Source organism: Spinacia oleracea, chromosome 2 (assembly GCF_020520425.1).
Source record: "Spinacia oleracea cultivar Varoflay chromosome 2, BTI_SOV_V1, whole genome shotgun sequence".
NCBI lineage: Eukaryota > Viridiplantae > Streptophyta > Magnoliopsida > Caryophyllales > Amaranthaceae > Spinacia > Spinacia oleracea.
In genome coordinates this window covers 85,002,941-85,025,377 of record NC_079488.1, presented here as the reverse complement: position 1 = coordinate 85,025,377, position 22,437 = coordinate 85,002,941, and the positions used below count along the sequence as shown (strand labels likewise).

Sequence of the window (22,437 nt, the reverse complement as noted above, 5' to 3'; positions counted from 1 at the left end):
AAGCTTGCATTTCTATAAACATAGTCAAGCATGATGTGCTCTTATTAGTCCTTAACTTGCAAAATAAGATTGGGAGATGAACTTATTTGATCTTATTAGTCCACAACTTCTCCCAATCTATTCTCCCAATAAGTTCAGGCTCTATTCTCCCAATCTTATTCTTGAGTCTGCTCCAGTTGTGGCTGCTGGCAGAGTAACTTGGAGGAATCGGTATGGGACATAGGAGTCTACTCAGTCTAGCATCTTCTGTAACGTTCAAAAGACAACAAATGTATTTGAAAAAAAAATGTGTAGCAATTCTACATAACCATCTAAGGACTTACATGAATGTAGAAGTATTAGTCTTTGTTTCTGAAACTCAAAAAAATTGGTAAATTATGTTTGTAGATTATCTAGGTTTTCCTGAAGGACAAGTTTCATTTAGGAACTGTTAGAGGTAAACCTGTTTATGTTCGGAACTTCGGATTTAAGTAGACACTAACTATCCAATTGTTGTTCACTTCTGTCAAAGAGATAAATCTAGGAGAGACAATTGTTTTCAGGGTTGTATTCTTGGTTTCTTTCTAAAGTATCATGTTTCTGTTCATTTTGTTGACGATGCTTCCCCTGCTAGGCTCCTAGCATTTCACAGCCTTATGATGATCAACTTTGTAATGATAGCTCAAACACATCTGGTCCCGATCCCGAAACATCAGGGATAGCTTCAGCTGAAGTTAGTATCAACAGGTAATCTTACTCTCTCATTCCCCTTGATACTCCTAAAATTTAATTGAATGGGCTACCTTTACAAATCACCATTTTAATTAAACATGTCTTCAATTATGTGAGGGCTCATTTTTGTATTTGTCTTTTCCTTTAGGGCATGCTTGGATCGAGGGTAATGCATTAAGGGTGGGGTGATAGTTGTCATTGTTGTGTTGGTATTTTCTGTTTTATTTTGAAACTTGCCTATTTCTCTTTTCCTTTGGGGTGGGGTGATAGAGTACTTTTGCTGCCTTTTACTTTGACTTGGTGTTTTCCAGATTTTTCACATAAAGCTGCTACAACGAACAAAAAATTTTGCCTTCACTTTTTCTTTCGTGTGTCTTCTTGAATCCTTGTTTTAGTTTACTGTGAGTTTTTAGTTTCAAGAAACACCTTTGTCGAATATAAAAGGTTAAAGAAAATATCAGAGTTCTGTTTGATAAAAACAACTTTTCACCCATTCTTGAGAAAACTATGTGTATAACCTTAGGTTACTAAAAGAAATACTTACGTTTTGGATATCATTTCAAATATTTTATGAGAGATATGGATGTCAAATATTTTACTTAAAGAAATAGGTTTCTGGATGTCAACCTATTTCTATACATGACAAATTGACAATAGATAACCGATAATGTTTGCTATGATGGATAGTAGATTATGGATCTATATATGGATGTATGGTATCAGTCTGTTTTGTTCTCATGACTCGTCTCACTATGCTTGTTTCATGTGCCCGCATCACCCAACCAGCAAACAGATTTCAACAGTTGCAAATTCCATGACAGCAGTTGCTGCATCTCCACCAGATACCTCAGAGGTATGATTAGACTTACAACCCCCTTCCTTTCGGAGGGGGAAGAGGGGAGGATTAAGTATAACTCCCTCCCTCCGTCCTTTTTATTTTCTTTACGTATTCCGTTTGCGCTTCCCTTTTTAATCTTTACGTTTGGAATGTTTCCTTTTGTATTGTCACATAAATTCCCCTGATATTCTGTCAAAACAGTGTCAAATGATTATTTTAATCAATCAAATTCGTTGTGGTATTAAAATCTCTCACACTTTCCCATTGCGACATTAAATCTCTCTCACTTTCCCAAAGTCAGATTTTGGATAAAAGTGAAAACATTATTAATAAAACGTAATTTGCATTGTTTAAGGAAAAAAAAATAAAAATTATCCACATTAATTTTTTGTTATATCGCGTGCATGATATTAAACATAAATTAAAGAGGGACGGAAGGAGTAGTACGAGGACTGACCTTAAGCAGCTCATAGGATATTGTTTTAGGTAATATGTCATGATCTATCATAGTGCACAAATCAATTACATTCCAACTGGCTTGTATCTGCAGGTCTTTCTGTTTGCAAGAGAACATTTTTTAAAAAGTATTAAAAATTACGGATTTTTCATGAAATACCCCCGAATTTTGGCGTAATTCACCAAATGCCCCTCGACTTTCAGAAATACATAAAATACCCCTATTTCAATACTTATTACACGAAATACCCTTATGACGTCATCAACACTAATTAACCCAATTAACCCACCCATTAACCCATTTTTTTCCCTAATTACTTTTTCGTTTCTCTCACCCCCTTCCTCTTCCCTTCCCTCCATGGAAGTTACTTTGCTGCTACTCTGCCCTTCGTCTTCGTCGAACCCGCAGCCCAGAAACGACCAAGTCACCTCCTCCAAACACAACCATTTCCAACCGATGTGCCTGCAATAACACCTGCAACAGCACTTTGTTTTCACGTTCGTTCGTGCTCTTTTGCGGAGGAGCAACTCAATGCAGTGGAGAGTGTGGTTTTCCGCAGCGGTGTGAAGCGGAGCGAAGCCGAAATCTCCGTCGACGTCGTTAACTGAAGGAACGACGGCGCCGCCGGTAATTTCGCCGCTAATCAGAACCTCTGTTGAGTTCACCGAGTCGAACTCATAGCAGAGGTGAAGGAGTTTCGACATCATCACTCGATTGAACGATTCCGACCATTTTTCTTCAATCCTCTGCATTTTCTGCCAAAAAGAAATCCCACAAACTACCAAATCGTCCGAATTTAATTTTCTGCCAAAAAGTAATCCCACAGACTACCAAATCGTCCGGCAAAAATGCTTGAAAATGCTTGAATTGAAAAAATAACTACAGCTCAAACATAAATTGAGAGAAATATGGAATGAATTAAGAGTAAATTGAAGAGATTCAGAGAAAAAATGAAACGGTGGCAAGGTGGTGGAGGAATCTGGGTTGCTTGATTCGTGAATCTGGGTTGCTTGATGTTTGAGGGGTATTTTAATAGCAGTGGTGGTGGTTGTTACGGTGGCAGGAGGAGGAGATAGAAGAAATGAAACGGTGGGCGTGGTGGGGAGGAATCTGCAATCTAGGTTGCTGATTTTTGAGGGGTTAATGGAAGAAGGAAGGGGAAGAGACCAGTGAGTTAATGGAAGAAGGAAGGGAGAGAGAAAAGAAAAAGAAATGGGTACGTGGGTTGGTGGGTTAATGGGTGGGTTGTTAGTGGGTGGGTTGATTAGGGGTGTTAATTAGGGATTAGGTACTTTAATTACACGTTAAGGGGTTGATTATGGGGTTGATGACGTCATTAAGTATATTTGGTGTATTTAGTTTTGAAATAGGGGTATTTCATGTAATAAGTATTGAAACAGGGGTATTTTATGTATTTCTGAAAGTCGAGGGGCATTTGGTGAATTACGCCAAAATTCGGGGGTATTTCATGAAAAATCCGTAAAAATTAAGTTAGGAGAGGGCAAATAGTCTTCGATAAACCAAGTGGAATATTTTGAGTTTAATCGTTTTTTTCTCTATTTAATGTCTCAAACTTGAACATAGGAAGAACCCCCATTGAAAAGAACCATATTTAACAAGAAAGGTTGCTTTGTCGCATAAAAACTCACCATTAAAGACCTACTTTGGAATTTCTTAATATCCGTTACAACCGTAAGATCCTTTGGATGGCCAAATACTACTCCGTAATATACATACATGATCCGTTGAATGCCGCCGTCTTGTTCTCCTCTTTTCTTTGGTGAGTGAATGTTGTTTTTTTGTTGCGATTTATGTCAGTTATCATATCTTTGGACTTAAGAAGGGATTCATCTAGAGAAGTTTATGTTTGTTGTCTGTAGTTCTCTGGGACTTGCTCACTACTTCTGTAAATATTTTTTTTCTCATTCAAGAACTAATGAAGACGGTAGCAAAAAAAGGCAGTCCGTTTGACTTTGTATCTTGAATTTTTTTAATGTGTTATCCACTTTTCCTTCAGGTTCATGGTGTCACGACTCAAACTATTGCACAACCTGATAATGATATTACTGATACTTCGGTAGCAGCTGGTCCTGTTACGTCAGAGATAGCTTCACAAGAAACGGATCTTGTTAGGTAGATTCTTAAACTCTGATTTATAATGTTTTGCCAGAAATGCAGTAACCTTACAAATTTGCGTCACAGCCCCTTTTTTATGTTAATTCTCTTTGCTATTTTTCATTGGGTATATGCCTGCCTAAACTCCGTGCATATATCCTCTTTACTCTTAATTCTTCGGTTCTTGTTTCATTTAGTGTATTCATACAGAAGCATGGAAATGGTTTTATATGAACTCTTTACTGCAGGGTTTTCCTGTCTTTGACTTTTGAAGCACACTTTAGGTTATTGATTTTGAAAAATGAAAATGGGGGGGAGGGGGGGTGGGGTAAGGGAAGGGAAGGGAAGGGAAGGGAAGGGAAGGGGAGGGAGAGAGTGCTGCTGGATCAAAATTTTAAAAAGGTCTTGATGCTGTCTAGAGATTCCCTCATTACTATTGACAATACAAAGTGTTTCGCTTACTGCTCTTTACTTTAGTTTTTAAGTTATACGCCCTCTCTTCCTTTTTGTTGTTTGCACAAGGAATGTGGGGAAATACCGAAAATAGATATTATCATAATAAGAAGAAATAAGGTGGGTTGAGATATCAGGGTCAGTGAGATCCATTAGGTGGGGGATGTGGGGGTAAATGACTTTTAAAGAAAGTGTGTGCTGGAGTTAGTGGCGCAAGTGTATAGGACGCATTGGGTGGGGCATTAATTTGAGGGTAAAATGGGAAAGAGGCCGTGAAATGAAATGTTCCAAACAGGAACAATAAAATGGAACGGGCCAGAAATAAAACCGGAATATAAAAGGAAACAGAGGTAGTAGATTACATTCAATAATTTAATGCATTACTTGGTTATGTTACTTATGGGTGAAGTTACTTTTTTCTTGTGCCCCTATTCCCTTACAGTCTGAACGAAGTGGAAACCTCGTCTCCTGCTTTTACTATTTCGTCAGCTGTTGCGTCACTGGCTCATTCTTCTGAGGTATGGATGGTCTCTTTTAAGTTTCTCATATGAGGTTATCTTCTTTTAATTGTTGGAGATCCGAGAGAGAGCCCAAATTGTATGCATCCAGCATGGTAATTTGCATGTTTGTGCCCTGGTTATACAGATTCAGTGGATGTACATGTACCTCCAGTTTTAATCATTGTTGTAGTAAATTGACTTATTCAAAGTAAACAAGCAAGGATATCTTCTTGAGGCCTCAAACCACCTCCTCATAAATCAGTCGCGTAAAGCAAGCTGATGGCAAACATCGCAATAATTGTTTACTCCATCCAATCACAAATCATTTATGCTTCATCACCCTTTCTAAGAAGCTTCAACTTCTTTATCAATGTATATTTAGAAGTTTCAACTTACACTGTTGTAGTCAATTCTGAAGTCAAGCTTAAAATTTGGTACTCTTCTGAGTTCTGACTATAGTCCCCAATTTTATTTACCACTTATTTGCCACATAGCCATATCTGAGTTTTGCCTTTTCCCTATAAAAGCCTTCTGGGCCAACTGGCCCTTTGAAGTAGTCGGCAACAGCAGACTATTTCAATTTCAACAGTCAAACAAGACCTCCACTCATACTTGGGATGAAAATGCTAATTTTTGGAGGATTACTTGATGTATGATCAGTTTATAATGTAAACGTGGAGTAGAATTTTCTGTATACTAATAGTGTATTAATTGGAGCATTGCGCATAGTCAAGCATGTACTGTGTGGCTAACTTCCAATGATAAGGCCATCCTGATGTGTCTACAAGAAAATTGTTAATTTCTAGTTTTCGGTGGTATACTTTTGGGGAAGTTAAGTAGTATTTCATTTTATTTATTTTTATTAGGATACCCTGCTGCTGCATATGCTCGATGGTGATTTAAGAAACAGATTTCCGAACCTTTAGTCTACATTCAGTTCAGTAATTCAACGAATAATAATTTCCAGGCTTTGACAGGTGCAAAGGATGCCCATTTTGTTTCCAACAACTGGTTTGGTGTGGCAGATGGCGTTGGTCAATGGTCACTTGGAGGTGACTTCTCTACCTGCTGATTGCAAATATCACTTACTGGTTTCTCCATAATTGTTATCGTGATTTTATTTACAAATATCATGTCATTGCTAAATAGCCTCTTATGAGAGTTTGCGTTTAGAAAATAAGGGGTGGTTAGGTATTGATCAGCTTACCCCTTCAATTCCAACAGACCGTATATCATAGATGCATTAGTTAGGCTACAAATACAAGAGGTCGTTCTTTGAGACATTAGATTTAGCCTGCTGAGTGCTGACAAATCCTGTGCACGGCAGGATTCGATTGTGGAGAGGATTTTTGTTGATGAATAATTTTTGACGGAGATTGAACAATTGTAATCATCATCAGCCAACTTGCTTTGTTGTGGTTCCTTGATTTCTGGATATACAAAATTTTACCAACCCAACCTTGTGATTTCCGAAGATTATGTACTGAGTACTAACTAAAAGTGTCTTACTTATCATCAAAATTTGAGTTCTAAATGTTTTTGTATGCTCTTTAATATCCTAGATATTGAGAAGTGTTGTCAATATCTTAATTTAGGTAGAAAACGGAACCTGTTTATGATGGGATCATTTGCAAGTTTGGTGAGCCTCAAAGAAGTCCACATCAATTAGCAAATCTGTAAAATAATTCTTTTCCAGTCCTATTTCCATCAGGTTAAAGCAGCTAGCAAACAAATAGACAGAGAGAATATTTCCCTGGATTTTGTTGAGTTCTACAAAGAACGTCAGAAGTTCTGACTCAGAACTATCTTACTCTGACAACTCCCTGTTGCCTAAGATTTTGAGGGGCTTGTCATTCAGTAAACTGGGTGCATAAAATTATGACTGACCTATCCATCTATTTATTTTCCTTTCCTGAACATTGACATCTCTTACACGTTAGTTCCTAGTTTCCGGTGCACTTAATTGAGATATGAGGCAATTTGTTCAAGGATGAGGTTGGTTTCTTTGATCAATGTGGTCTTTTTAGTAGATGTTTTATATTAATATTCATCTCCTGGTTCCACATAGTACCTATGATCTATAATGATATAGAAAGAGACAGATGCATACTGACAAACCCCAACAACCCCCCAAAAGAAAAAAGAAAATCATGCACATAAATCTGCGAGAAACATCCCAAGGGATCTAGTATTCTTGCAGACGGAACTTAAATCTATATGAAGTTAGTTGTCAAGAAACACTATGTAATGCACTGTGCAGTGGCGGATCTGGTGGGGTACAAGGGGGTACAGTTGCAGCCCCATTCCCCGGATCCATGAAATAAAATACAACTGTTTTTAAGAGGGTTTGTTGTATATAAATGAAATCCGCCATTACTCCTCACAATAATAAGATTGTCTTGGCTGGTTGAGGGTATTGCAAACTCGTTACTTCAAACAAGAGATTTAACTCATGTTTTTCCCCTTTGTTTAGGTCTTTAATGTGTTTGGAAAGAGAGAACCTTAGATTTCATTATACATTATTATTTTGCATGATAATCACCCATCGTTGAGCAGATTTTATATTGGGGTTTCCTTGCTTTTGTTTATCCATTCTGACGAGAAATTAGTATTCTGTTGTATTGCTTCCCCTTAGTCCGAATTTATTTACTTTCTTGTCTGGAATGCAGAATCTTTCTTCCAGATGGTTAAAATATTTTCTAATGAATTGTTTGACTTCTTTTTACAGGAGTGGCCATGGGAATGTATGCTCATGAATTCATGCTTAACTGTGAAAGGCTAATAAAGAACAGTGCTGGATTAACCAATGTTAAAGAGCTTCTCCAGCAAAGTGCTGCAATGGCACAATCAACTGGTTCGGCTAGAGTTTTAATTGCTCATGTCGCTAATGAGGTATAGTGACTTTTTCTTGTTGGTAATGAGTAGTAAGAGGCCTGTCCTAATTTGTCGTTTTGCCGAATGACCAAAATGAATGGATCTCAAGTTATAACTTGCTAAATTGGTGCAACTGACTTAATCATTTCATTGATGAGGACTACATTAGTTTCCTCTTTTTGGAACTAGAGGGTTTATCTATCAGCGTGCTTTTCTTTTTTCAATAAGTTTTTTTTTAAAAAAAAATCTAAGCTAAGCCACCCTACTTCAGTAATTCCCCAGTTTTTATCTATCTTTGTACTAGAGTTCCTATTTCCTTGGAGTGTTTGTCTGATGTCTAAATTGATGTTTATGGGAAGTTCTTTGTTTAAAAGTTCTTATTTTTCTTACTTCTCGTTCAAATATATAGCTTTCGCTTAGTAGTGGATCCTCCAGCTTCTTGTAGAAGATAGACAGCATAATACCATGAATCTTCGTATAAAAGGCCTGGTTAACTGTCTTGGCAACGAAAAGTTCGGAAAAGGATTCCTCTGCTGAGACATCTGGCATAACCACTCACGAAAGCTTAATCACCTTAGCCGACTTCATTGGTTGTCCTTTAACAATCCTCAATAGTAGATCCAATCACGGAATCATATAGAGCTAAGATCTTTTTTAGAAGCTAAGATGTGAGAGAACTCGTATCTGAAGTAATTGATGCACATCTTAAGTTGTTGCGCTGAGAAGTCCTCTGTCCTCATTTATTGAATTGTAACATCTACATGCTCACACTCAATTACAATCTTGTTGCACTTTCTCATATCTTCTGATGAAGTTTGTATTCAGAAATATGCCATTTTGTTCATCAACAAAAAGCCACAGAAACTATTTTTTATTAAGGTATCCACTCTTCTAATGTTGTCGAGCTAACTATGTAATCTACCTATACACAATTTTGGTTATCAGGATCATTCTAACATAAATGTAATCATTGTATGAATGTTTTAATTGAAGGTTTGGCATATAAATGTAGAAACTAATATAATATGATTTTCTTGTTCACTAAGGTCAGTTGTTTGATAACTTCATTGTTATTGAAGGTCCTCCATGTGGCAAATATTGGGGACTCGGGATTTGTTTTAATCCGGAATGGAACCGTCTTCCAAAAATCTTCTCCGATGGTTCACGAATTCAGTTTTCCTTATGCCATTGGCTTGGGTGATGATTTAGTTGAAGATGCGGAGGTATTTTCTTATCTATAACGCTCCAGCTGGAATGCTTGTTGTAAACTAATGAATAAAAGAGATAGCTATCCGTCATCTTGAATATCCCGGTGAACACGATAGTAAAATTGGAGCTGATTATGCTCTCTGTTTCAGGAATACCACATTGATTTAGAAGATGGGGATGTGATCGTAACAGCAACTGATGGCCTTTTTGATAATCTATATGAACAGGAAATCGCTTCCATGGTTTCCAGAGCTGTGGAAGTTGGGATGTCTTTACAGGTATGTACATCAAGTAGCATTATTTTTTTTTTTTTTTTTTTGGCAAGTAAGAGAGCAATATATTAATAGAACTCCAAGGTTACACCCAAACTTGGAAGGCAAGACACCTCCAAGAAAACAGAACAGGCAGCAGCCTGATAAAACCTAATACATCACACCTAGGAGAAACAAAAAAGAATTACAAGGAAGAAAACCAATCCCTATCTGATTGCTTTACCCTCTTACTTATTAGGTTCTGAACTCTACATTTCACATCAGACTGAACTCTTTGCACTGTGGACTGAAAAGTAGGCACTGTCATATCCCAAACAGCTGTATTCCTGACTCTCCAGATGTGATAGACCAAAGCAGCCATAGTGGTATAGGCCACCTTCCTTCTGAAGTCCCCTTTGCAGGATCTTCTTATCCAGATCATAATCTGTCCCATGTCAGATTTGGTACAATGCAACCCCAACCAATGCAACAAGGAAGCAGCACAGCTAGCACTAAAAGTGCAATCACAGAAGAGATGTTTTACAGTTTCATCATTGTTGCCACAAACAGGGCAAAGCTGATCACACCCAATGCCCATTTTGTGAAGCCTTGTTCTTGTTTTGAGTCTGTCATGGCTTGCAAGCCACATAATGAATCTGTGTTTAGGAACAGTGAGTCTATTCCACACAAATTTACACCATCCCACCTTAGGGAGCTCACTTGACATACCTTCATACATTTTCTTGATGGAATACCCAAAAGCATTTAGCCATTGGGTAGACTGCAAGGAGCTAGTGAAAGTATTCTTAACTGAACATACATACTTCACCACCCAACTGGAAGCAGCAGGTGCAGTGAAAGTATTATTTTTTCAACTGATTTAATCATCAGATAATCAAGATTGATTCCCTTTAACTAGTCACCCTGAAAATACACTGCATAGACTCCTGTTCTAAAATGTTACTGTAAAAACTAGTCATAGCAACCAGTTCCAGTGATTAAACTGTGATATAGTCCCTTGTCTGCTCACCTCGAAAAAATGCATCCCACTGATTAAGAGCCTGCATATCATCCATTATCTAATCAGTTTAACCATCTGAAGTTGACTAGTTAAACAACGTGGTCGCATAATGACATCTAAACTGAAGGGGAAGAATATGTCCCTTGAGCATCAAGTTCAATCTGTAGAACATGGAGCACAGGTGGCCCCTGGGCCGGGTCTCACCCGGTCTATCCTGACCTGCATGACTTGTGGGTCAACGAGGTTAGCCCGGAAGCGTGGACCTGGCACACTCGGGGTCAGGCATGGGTGTTGTGTCACACCTGACACCTGACACACTAACAAACCCAGCCCACCTAAACCGGCACATTCCGCCACAGCCTAACCGACATATCTAAATAGTTCAAATATTTTTTGAACTATTTACAAAAAGATTAACTATTTTAGAATTTGAGCTTGAATTGACTAACTAAAAGTCTAAAACTATTTTGAATTTTAAAAAGTGCTAAATTTGGACGGCCAAACCCACTTTGACTCAGCCCAACTCACCTAACTGGAGAAACCCATTGACCGCAACTTAATTTGAAAAAGTACCCTCAAGTCTGGACTAACACAGCCCAAGCCACCTAAACCCTCAAACCATCCAACCCACTGCACAGCCCTGACCGACTTAACCTATCGGAACCCAAGACCTAACCAACCCTGAAACTTACCCGTAACTCTTTGGCTGGTTAACCAATTAAGCTTGTCAGAGGTCGTAACATAAATTGCTTTCTTGAGCTTGCACCCCAACCCTGACCCACCATTGTTTTAACAACGGATTTTTCATGAAATGCCCCCGAGTTTTAGCGTAATTCACCAAACGCCCATCAAGTTGTAGAAATACATAAAGTACCGCTCACAAATGACTTAATACCCCAAATATCCATTTCATGACGTCATCATCCTCATAATCAACCAATTACGATATAATTACCCACCTAATCCCTAATTAACCCCCCTAATCCTAATTACCCACCTAATCCCCCATTAACCCAACCATAAATAAACGCAAATCAACCCAAATCAACCCAAACCAACAAAGCTTGTGCATAAATCCATAAATAAAAGATTAAACGCAAATCAACCCAAAAAAACACCCACCTATCAAATCTCTTCAATTAATCAATATCGAATGAAATCAAATAACAGAATTGGACTTGTAATTGAGACCTCCATGAACAGCGGGGTCGATTTGGGCGGCGAGAAGAAAGAGAGATGAGATGACCTCCATGAATAGCGACGACGATATTGGCTGAATTTTGGGTTTATTTATTTATTTTGGGGGCTATTGAATTGAAGCAGAGAATGTCTCCAATGGCTTCGACGATAGAAAGAGATCGTTGTTTTCGTCGAAAAGTGAGGTCTAGGAGGGAGGATTAGGGGCTAATTCAGAAGATATTCGAAGAGGGATTTTGTGGGATTCGATGGAAGATGAGGGAATGAAGAGAGATGTTCAACAGTAATGGAGGGGGTTGATGGTTTATGGTAGAATGGTAGGCCAAACTAGCCATAGTTTGCTTTCTTCGTCTCCGGGGGCAGTGATGGGATCGAGGAGGGAGAAAATGGGGGCGAGGCGGTGGCGGGAGAGGAAGAAGATATGTGTGGACGGCGGAGGAAAGGTAAGGGGAGAGGGGAAAGAAAAAATAAAATTAAAAAGGAAAAAGTGGGTTAATTAGGAAAAATGGGTAAATTAACGGGTTAATTAGATGTTAATTAGGGTTGATGACGTCATGAAGGGATATTTGGGGTATTAAGTCATTTGTGAAAGGTATTTTATGTATTTCTGAAACTTGATGGGCGTTTGGTGAATTACGCTAAAACTCGGGGGTATTTCATGAAAAATCCGTTTTAACAAACTGTTTTTAATGTCCTTATGAAGGATCTTTTACGCGTAGCTTTTTGTGGATAATAAGATTTTTAGCTGGAAAAAGAAGTGGGAACTTCATATGCCTAGGATTTTTGTAGAGCTTGAATCCATTGTGCAGCTGATGACTTGATGGGTTGTGTCTTTTTCTTAATTCGGGCCTCCTAAACCATACTTCAATCTGAAAATAAATTGGAAAATAAGCTTCTTTTGTGGTTAATTGATAATAGAAAACACTAAGGCTCCGTTTGGTAGGGCGTAAAATGTTTTCATGGAAAACGATTTTCCCCTTTTCAATCATTTTACGTTGTTTGGTTGGGTAAGGGATGAAAAATAATTTTCCAGGACTCCTTCCAAGGTGGAAAACCCTTTTCCATTTGAAAGGGAGGGAAACCACTTTTCCTTCTTCCCTCCTTACCTCCCTCTCCTTTCTTCCCCTCAATCTTCACCATCTTCTCCCATTTTTCTTTAAGGTACCAAACAAAGGAAAATTAGTTTGGAATTGTGTTTTCCCTTGAAAAATGTTTTCCATGGAAAATCATTTTACAATGAAAATGTTTTGCGCCCTACCAAACGGAGAGCCGAGCCGGTCAATAAACTACTCGGGCTCGGGCTCGTTTAAAACTCGTTCATGTTCGTTCATTTACTAAACGAGCCGAGCTTGAACAACTTTTTAAGCTCGCTTAATAAACGAGCTTGAACATGACCATATGTATGCTCGTTCATTTAAGTTCATGAACAACTTGTTCATTTATGTTCATGAACAACTCGTTCATTTATGTTCGTGAACAAGTTCGTCTAGTTATGTTATGTATCATATTTTACCATATATACGTTTTTCAAATATAAATAAAAATCATGTTTTTGACTTTTGGAATCTATAATAGAATAAAAATATTTTGAAATAAAATTTTAATTGCTAAATTATTGCTCTTTGACTCTTTCTAAATTATTAGTTTGTTTATCAAATAAAGTAATGTATACTTTAATCTTTATTATTAGATATAATTATAATTTGTTAGATTTTCAAGTGGTTATACTCTAAAGCTCGTTTATAAACTCGGCTCGATTAATAAATGAGCCGTTCACGAACAGTTCGCGAACACAAAATATTTTAAACGAACCGAGCTTGAACAAATTTTTGAGCTCGGTTAAAAGCTCGGGCTCGGTCTCGAGCTCGCATAAGTTAAATGAACATGAACATGAACAGGGTAAAGCTCGGCTCGGCTCGGCTCATTTACACCCCTATCTAGGAGGCGTCTAAAATCATTACAGAATTGAAAAATGGGAAAACTTAAATCAATAAATAGTTAAAGTATAGGAAAAGTAAAATAATTAAAGAGTTAAACAATGGGAAAGTAAGGCATAAGACCTAAACAAAGGAAAAAAGGTGGGGAAAAACATAAGGTTCGAACCCGGCATCTCTTGTTTTGAAGTAACGAGTTTGCAATACCCTCAACAAGCTGAGACAACCTTATTATTGTGAGGTGTAATGCCGGATTTCATTTATATACAAGTAATACAACAAACCCTCTTAAAAACAGTTGTATTTTATTTCACGGATCCAGGGAATGGGGGTGCAACTATAGCCCCTTGTACCCCCCAGATCTGCCACTGATTAACAAGAATAAGTAAATATGAAGTGAGTAATAAAAATAAGGTGAAGATAACATAGCCAGTGATTAGTGTTCTAATTAATAGTTGGCATGCAGAATTCATAAATATGAGAATACACACATTTTGATTGCCTTCAAATCAATTTGTTTTCTTTCTCGCCGCATCAAATACGGTATCCCCAATGGCTCATTGGTGTCCTAATCTAGTAGGATACTCGGCGCTCAGACTTGGGTATGACACTTGGACACATATAGGATCAAAGCCATGCAAAATTTCATACGATGGTCGTGTCAGACACTAGTTGATTTTAGCAGAGTTCAACTAACATTTCCTAATATCTGATTTTGCCCATCCCTTGATGACTGCGTTTGAGTGCTTTTCTCCTCTCTGTTCGCAGAACCTAGCAGAACTCTTAGCTTCCAAAGCAGAAGAAGTGGGGAGGTCAGACACTGCAAGAAGTCCCTTTGCAGATGCCGTACAGGCAGCTGGACATTCTGGATACAGTGGTGGCAAGCTTGATCATGTGACTGTAATAGTGTCTCTTTTGCAAAGACGATGAGGTTTGTTTCTTGCTCCCACTTTCTTTTACTGATCTGCGATGCCATTCCTAAGGTGCCAATAAAAATAAGTGAAAACAAAATAAAAGGCAATGAAACCATATGTGCTGCCCCATCCCCCATCCCCAATCCACAATTTCTCTTTGTGCACTCAAATTGGGTAACAGTCTGCTGACTTTTATTACTTTTCTTTACTGGTGTAATTATTAAGTTTTTGATGCAACCATAGTACAAAAGTTTATTTGCCGCTGTAGATATTTTCAGAGGGTGATAATCTATTCATTTACTCCAAGATCTATAATTTGTGCCCGTCTAAGTGATGTTGAACGTCGCGGCTGAATATCAAGATACTTGAAACTTGCAGGGGCACGCTCTTGTGCCTTTTTTGCTGCAAGGGTGCTTGCTTTACACTAGGCTTGTGCTCAAAGCAACACTCTTGCCTGTTGGTGGCAAGAATACGAGTCTGACATAGGTAAGACTTTGGCTGCGTTCTTGTCACCTGAATTTACTAACTATTTATCGGAACTCAAAATTTCTATCGCGGTCGAATTGCCGGATCCAGCATAGTGGGAGTTACTTAGGCAAAATATAAAACCATAATTTAGTAAATTAGTCATATATTTTTTCAAAAAATACTTAAATTCAATTAATTAGCATTAATTTTTTAATAATGACCGTACTCTATATTTTTCTAGATCCGCGGTAGTCGTGGCTACAAATGACTATCCAACCACATGAAATCATAGGTGTTAGAACTGTTGATCATTATATACAAAGTAAGTCAAGGCCACATGTGAAATTTAGCTATTTAATTAGGGCGTGTTCGGCGATAAGCGATTGAGGTAGCGGATAACGTTTAGATCAAGTCAAAACGCTAGTGTAAAAATAGGGGTGTTTGACAAGTTAGTGATTTCAATAGCGGGGGAGTAGTGGTTGGGTAGATTGTATGAACGCTAAAATTAGTAGCGTTCCATGATTCACAATAGCGGTGTTGAGAGAGTCCCTGCTTTGGGTTTTTTTACACTAACAGTTAAGATACTAAGGCCCTGTTCTTCTGAATTTTGTTTGGCTGAACTGAACTGAACTGAATGGAACTGAACTTAACTTAGCTGAACTGAACTTAACTTAACTTAGCTGAACTGAACTTAACTTAACTTAGCTGAATTGAGCTGAACTGAACTGAACTGAACTGAATTGAATGGCACTGAATAAATAATAACTACAATAATCATAATTATTTATTAATAACAATAATTTATAATATTAATATAATAATAGTAATATTTAAGTAATAATAACGATAAGAAATAATTTATATATATATATAATAATTGTCAATTTTAATTGCAATATCGAGAATAAAAATAATTACAAAGAAAGATGAATTCGTTATTTTGAACTGAACTGCCGCGAATCCTCTTGAAAGAGAGGGGTGCCTTCGGGAACGCGGACGAATTGAACTGAATGGAGCGGAGCTAAACTGGATGGAGCTGAACTGAATTGAACTGAACTGAACTGAACTGAATGGGCAGAACTGAATTGAACTGAACTGAACTGAGTGGAACTGCAATAAAGTCCAAAAGAACGGGGCCTAATATTTGATTTTTCATAGTATTAGTTTTTTTTTTGACATAGGCTTAAATTTGCATAAAGTAAAAAGAGTTTACAAACTACATACTACAACTACTAAACCACTAAGACCATTACACATACTACATAAGTAGCAAAATACATAGGCCACAACACCAAGAGGGGGGTATGCACTTCTTGTGTCATCCCGAGCTTGTCAAACCCGCCTTGTTTACAGCACCAACGAGGTGTTTTTGTGCCAAGGCCATTTGTGAGTGTGAATTCTTTAAAAGAGATGGTGCAGAAGCCATGACGATTACCTGGGCATTGTTATCTTTTCGATTATTTCCTTGTATTAGTTTTTTTGAGGGGAAAGATTAGGTTTCGATTAAGTTAGGGACAAATTGTCCATCAAAACATAAGGAGCAACCTCACAAGGGTAATGGTTCTCCCATACTTATTCGAGACGGAACGGTACTAATCTAGCTAGGTGATGGGCAACAAAGTTTCCATCCTTTTTAACGCGGGACCAAAAACTACATTATCAAAGAAAGAGAGTATCCAAAGTATTTTCTAGAATCCCATCAGGTTAAGTCGAGTAGACAGAGGTCTTCGTAAGACGGGAGATGAGAGTCTACAGGTTATCCGATTCCAGAATCACATTCTTGAAGACGTACCTCTTTGCGGGCCTTACAACCATAACCATGGATTTCCTTCACCTATTAAAGGTTCCCAATAACTTCTGACCCTTCTCGAAGCTGTGAAGAAAGCATGCCCTTGCGCATAGCTTACGATCACACCCATTTCAGTCATCTGTAGCGTTGCGTCGCAATTTATTTTGACATACTCCAAGGGAGGAGCGACCCATTTCTTTGCACTACGATGAGATAACCTCGAGCAACCGTGTAAACTTTTTGTTGTGTATTGATTATGGTCCGCGACAAGCTTTTTCGTACAGTCGGCAATTATAGCGTGTGGGACGTCCTTGCCATTAAACACTTTGTCATTTCGTCTGCCCCATATATGCCAAAGAAGCATCGCACCGCGTTGGCGCTTCGCCTCATTAACTCTCTTCCATGCTTCAATCACCTCCACAAAACTCTCTTCATCCTTCCAGACCATTTCTTCACACTCCAACTCGAGCCATAGGTCACGGACTGCAGGGCACTCAAACACATTCAGTGGCGAACCATTATATCTTGGGAAATTGGGCACCAAGAGAACGCATCCACATCAGACATATGGCGGTGCTTCAAGTAAGCACTTATTGGAAGAGTACCGGTTCAGACACGCCATAGGAAGTGTCGTACCTTCGGGGTGACATTCATGTTCAATACTTCAACCCAAGCGTTATGGAAATTGTCAAGGTTGCCAGACTTACCAAGAAGATACGTGGACTTCACTGAGTATTCTCGTTCCTTGGTGAAAGCCTCAGTTGTGTTGTAACATGTACTAAGAGTGATGGCAAGAATAGCCTTCACATCTCTCTCGTTGATGGCACGATAGCAGGCTGTAATTGCACTCCCTCCCATCAAGTAACTCCTCCACCATACTTAATCCCTCCATACGGTTAGAGGTCAAGTATTTCCCATCATCATCCCATATATGAACCTGGAGGCTGGAGTTGTCCCCAATTCGCCAAACAGCACCATCGATACCAAGAGATTTGGACGCCCATATACTGCTTCATGCATAACTCCCTGCCAAGCCCAAAAAAGAGCCAAAATAATTCCACGTTTTTGTAATATTTAGCGGAAAAGCCATGGGCCAAGAGGGAGCTTGGGTGCTTCAACAATCTCCATGCTTGCCTTCCAAGGAGAGCGGTATTAAAAACTCTCATGTTGTGGAAGCCCATACCTCCTAGGCACTTAGGGGCACAAAGTGAGTCCCAATTAATCAAGTGAACTTTCCTATTGGAAAGAGCCAAAAAAATTCACATTTTTGTAATATTTAGCGAAAAAAGACATGGGCCAAGAGGGAGCTTGGGTGCTTCAACAATCTCCATGCTTGCCTTCCAAGGAGAGCGGTATTAAAAACTCCCATGTCGCGGAAGCCCATAGCTCCTAGTCACTTAGGGGCACAAAGTGAGTCCCAATTAATCCATTGAACTTTCATTTTGGAGTCAGCATTACCCCCACCAGAAATTTGTCGTCATTGATTGGATATCTTGGATTACACTCAATGGGAGTTTATACACCCCATTAAATAAGTGGGAATAGCTTGAAAGACAGATTTAATAAGCACTTCCTTCTCGGCTTGAGACAAGAGTTTCTCCTTCCCTCCCTTCATCTTTTTTTACAAGCGGTCCTTCAAGGCTGTGAATACGAGCCATTTTGATCTCCCTGTAATAGTAGGGATTCCCAAATACTTCTTGTGCTTGTCAACCGGCTTCATCTGCAACAGACTCAGTCACTATTCTTGTTTTGACATAAAAACACCTTTGCTAAAAGAGACCTCTGATTTATCAAAGTTAATTTTCTCCCGGAAGCTGCTTCATAATGTTGAGAATATCAACTATCTTTGAGCATTCCCGTCGGTTGGCTCTTAAAAAAAGCAAATGGCCATCTGTAAAGAAAAGATGTGAGACTGCAGGGCCTCCCCTACTTGCACGTGCCCCATGAATAACCCCCACCGGCTGTCGTAAAAAAGCGTCACCCACCATAATAAATAAATAAGGTGAGAGGGGTTTCTTGTCTAAGCCCTCGAGACGGAGAGACCGATCCACACACATGACCATTGACAATGAATGAGTAAGAAATCGTCGACACACACTCCATTACCACTTTAACCCAACTATCAGCAAAACCAATTTTTGTTAAAAGTTGTCGCAAAAATGATCACTCCACTCTATCATATGCTTTGCTCGTGTCAAGTTTCAGAGCTATAATACCCTTCTTCCCTTTACTCCTCATCTTCATGGTATGGAAAATCTCCAAAGAAATCAAAGCATTATCAGTAATCAACCTTTATGGGACAAAAGCACTTTGATTCTCAAAAATAATTCCCGGCAAAATTGATTTTAATCTCAAAACAATAGCTTTTCAGACTATTTTATGTAGAACATTGCAGAGGGCGATGGGACAAAATTCTGATATCAAAGATGGTGACTTGATTTTAGAAATCAAAGCAACATTTGTGTGGTTAATGTTACTAGGAGACCTATTGCCATGAAGGACACCACAAACACAATGGGGGTGTTTGGAAGTTAGCAGATTGGCTAAAAAATAGTCGTTTGACCAACATCAGAGGTTTGACAAGTTAAACCCTCTAATGTTTGTGTTTGGTAGTTAGCAGATTGAACAACTGATTCGTTTCAATCCACTAAATATCATTCTGCTGTTTGGAGCAGCGTTTCGAATTAGCTGGTTCCTCAAATTTCATGAAAAGACAATTTTGCCCCATTTTAACAACATTTTTTTACTTCTCTTTCACACCTGTAGTAATTAGTACGAAGTAGAAACACATAAGGAATCAAGCAACAAACAGTAGAACAATAAAATTTGGGTATTTTTTCATTTAATTTATTAAATACAATTGGAATTTTTTTTTTTTTTTCTAGAACTATTGGAATAATAAATTCATGTTCAACTTTGACAAGGATCTAATTGAATCAATATAGTTTGTACTAAACTAAAATACACGAACCTTTTTTTTATATATAAAAATAGGCGACATATCTAGAATTTCAAAGAAATCATTTATCTGATCTTGCATATTAAATCCATATAATTTGAGTTTTAGATATTGTGAGAAAGCATAATTTATCTCTCTCACAATAGATAAAAAAATAAAAATAACATATCTAAGAAAGCTTGTGATACAGGACCACAGGAGAACCATCCCCAAAAGCTAGCTCAAGGGGAGGAGAGCCCATGATCCTATATAAACCCCACATCAGCCACCCATATGACCGATGTGGGACTTAAGTCCCATACCTTACAATGGACCGTAACATACCACCCCTCTTCGCAGCCACATGCCCTCATGTGGCAGGCTTTGCGCTAGGCAAAGAGAGAAGGTTCCTAGCCCCGGATGAGCACCGGCGTCACCTCCATCGGTCACATGTGGTGCTAGGAGCTGTAACACCCCGACAATTCTCTCTTTTCTAAAATAATCTTTTAACATAAAACGTAGAGAATTATCAAGGCATTATCGCCCGTGTGAAAACGTAACGGCTTATTCAGAATTTTGCAGCGGAAAACATAAAACTAACTTTAGGTTTATAAATAATCTATTACAGATTTAGTCCCCAAGAATCATCCAACGAAAATAAGGAAATATAAATAGTACGACAAGTTTAAAGTCCCAATTAACAAAACCAAGTTAACTTAGCAAATCAAAACTAAATACAAGCTCTCTATTCCCGATCCCAATGATGCAACATCTTCAAACCTGCAGATGGACAATGCTTATTGATCCTTAGAGACTGCTCACCAAAGATTGGGTCATCACAGGATCAATAAGGCATAGCCATGATTAACATGCACAAGCAAAAGCACGTAATCAGCAAAGCTGAGTACTACATACTAAATCAATAATAATCCTAACATGATTCTATTAAACGAACAATCCTAACATGGTACTAAATAAAACATAAGCAAGGATAATCAAGATATATTGACTTGAAAACTATATTTGACTGAACTAGACCTTTGTATCATTAACATTATTTTAATTGAAATAGTCAATGGACTGAGTTGTCTACTAGAAACTTCTTCTTCTTCACTAAGGAAGACGAGGTACGGGCGCGACTCCGTAAACCCCAATGACCTGCGATATCGAGGGACTTTTTAAATAAAAATAGAACCGGTGATCAATCCGGCCCCAGAAAAAGCCATAGGCTACCCATGACCCCAACTCCTGATTGTCCGTCACTTTAGACGTGCACAGTCTAAAGCTATTGCTATTCATTTTCACTTTACATGACTTAACTTTTAATACTTGGTTATGACTCATCAAACATAAATATTATATTCAACAAGTAAACGCAACTTCTTTTATCTTTGAATTAAACAAGTGATCACAGAGACGTCACACAAGACTTATTCCAATTAATTCAACCTTTCCTTTAATACTGATAAACCCCTCTATATGGGTATAAGGTTTCAACTTACTAAACAAGGTCCTCGGCCCTTATAAAGTAGTGAAAAGCTAAAAGGGAACACTGAACAATCGATCTGAATCAACATGTATAATAATCTAATGTTCCCAACCAACATGTTCGCATCAATCATCCATACCAACATGCTATAATTCTCATAACGAAATATATATGCTTAACATGTCCATCCAACAATATTAAACATGCACTTTCAACATAACCTAGTTCATCAACAATTTCAACATAACCAAGTTCCTCAATCGTTTCAACATAACGAAGTTCATCAATCATTTCAATATGGTTTCAACAAATCACACACATTCCAAGCACACAAGTATGTACGTACCTTGTGTAAACAAACTGATAGGCCACTTTAACGAATTCAAAAGTCACCCACAAAGAATTCTCCGCCTAAAATAATCAAGAAACGTATACCCAAATCAATTCCTAATAATTTACAGCAACACTAACGTATTCTAAACACATCCTAAACATGTTTAGAACATTCCCTAACATCGAAACTTAATTAATTAACTTCCTAGAATAGTGATTACTACACTAATGATCACCAATTATCATAAGCTCCAATAAAGCATCCCTTTTTAAAATTCCAGCAATATAAAATAGTTTACAACTTCGCCAAACCATAATTAATATGCTTAAAATCATAAAAACAATAACCTTGATAACTCACAAACATCATACCATGATTTTAAAACCTTAAAAATTCATGCTTTAATAATTAAAAATCATTATTTCAATGCAATCGCATAATCTGAAAATTGAATTTATTATTTAAACATAATATATAATCTGAAAATATAATTTAATCATAATAACTTATAATTTAAATTCAATAAACATGAATTAAATCACTAAACTAATTTAAAACCTTAACTCACATATTAATCAACCAAAACTGAAATTAATTAATTTACAATATCAATATCAAATCTGAAAATTATAATTTAGCTATAAAGATTAATAATTTAATTCAAGAAACATAAATTAAAATCAATAACTTAAATCAAAATATTTAAATAACTTAGGGTTTAAGAAATAACCAAAAAGGAGAGAAAGGAGAGTGCTGGCCGGCGGTGGTGCAGGCACGGCAGTGGTGGCGAGCTAGGAGACGCGGCTGGGCGCGGTGGAGGTTGCGGTTGGGCTGGTTGCCGAAGGTGGTGATGGCCCGCGTGGAGTAGTGACGAAACAGAGAGGAGAGAGAACGTGCTGGTCGACGATAGGGTTTCGCGGCGGCGAGCAGGGGTGGCGGAAAGAG

The 22,437-nt window shown here is 38.0% G+C and overlaps 1 protein-coding gene across 8 annotated transcripts in view; it reads left to right on the top strand.

Annotated features, from left to right (window-relative positions):
• The window catches only part of LOC110778159 (probable protein phosphatase 2C 62), a 36,477-nt gene that overhangs the window by 2,226 nt on the left and 11,814 nt on the right, over window positions 1–22,437 (top strand). For 5 of the 8 annotated variants that reach the window (XR_008928143.1, XR_008928142.1, XM_021982724.2 and 2 more), the window contains exons 3-11: window positions 614–726; window positions 1,498–1,564; window positions 4,024–4,139; window positions 5,017–5,092; window positions 6,042–6,126; window positions 7,803–7,966; window positions 9,028–9,171; window positions 9,307–9,435; window positions 14,329–14,491. Coding sequence is in view for 5 of the 8 variants with exons in the window: in XM_021982724.2 (XP_021838416.1) it covers window positions 614–726; window positions 1,498–1,564; window positions 4,024–4,139; window positions 5,017–5,092; window positions 6,042–6,126; window positions 7,803–7,966; window positions 9,028–9,171; window positions 9,307–9,435; window positions 14,329–14,490 (1,056 nt within the window). In the remaining 3 variants the exon portion in view is untranslated. Of the gene's footprint in view, window positions 1–613; window positions 727–1,497; window positions 1,565–4,023; window positions 4,140–5,016; window positions 5,093–6,041; window positions 6,127–7,802; window positions 7,967–9,027; window positions 9,172–9,306; window positions 9,436–9,667; window positions 10,148–14,328; window positions 14,781–22,437 lie in introns of those variants that run through there. The other 3 variants (XM_021982722.2, XM_056837171.1, XR_008928144.1) reach the window with 3 other exon arrangements.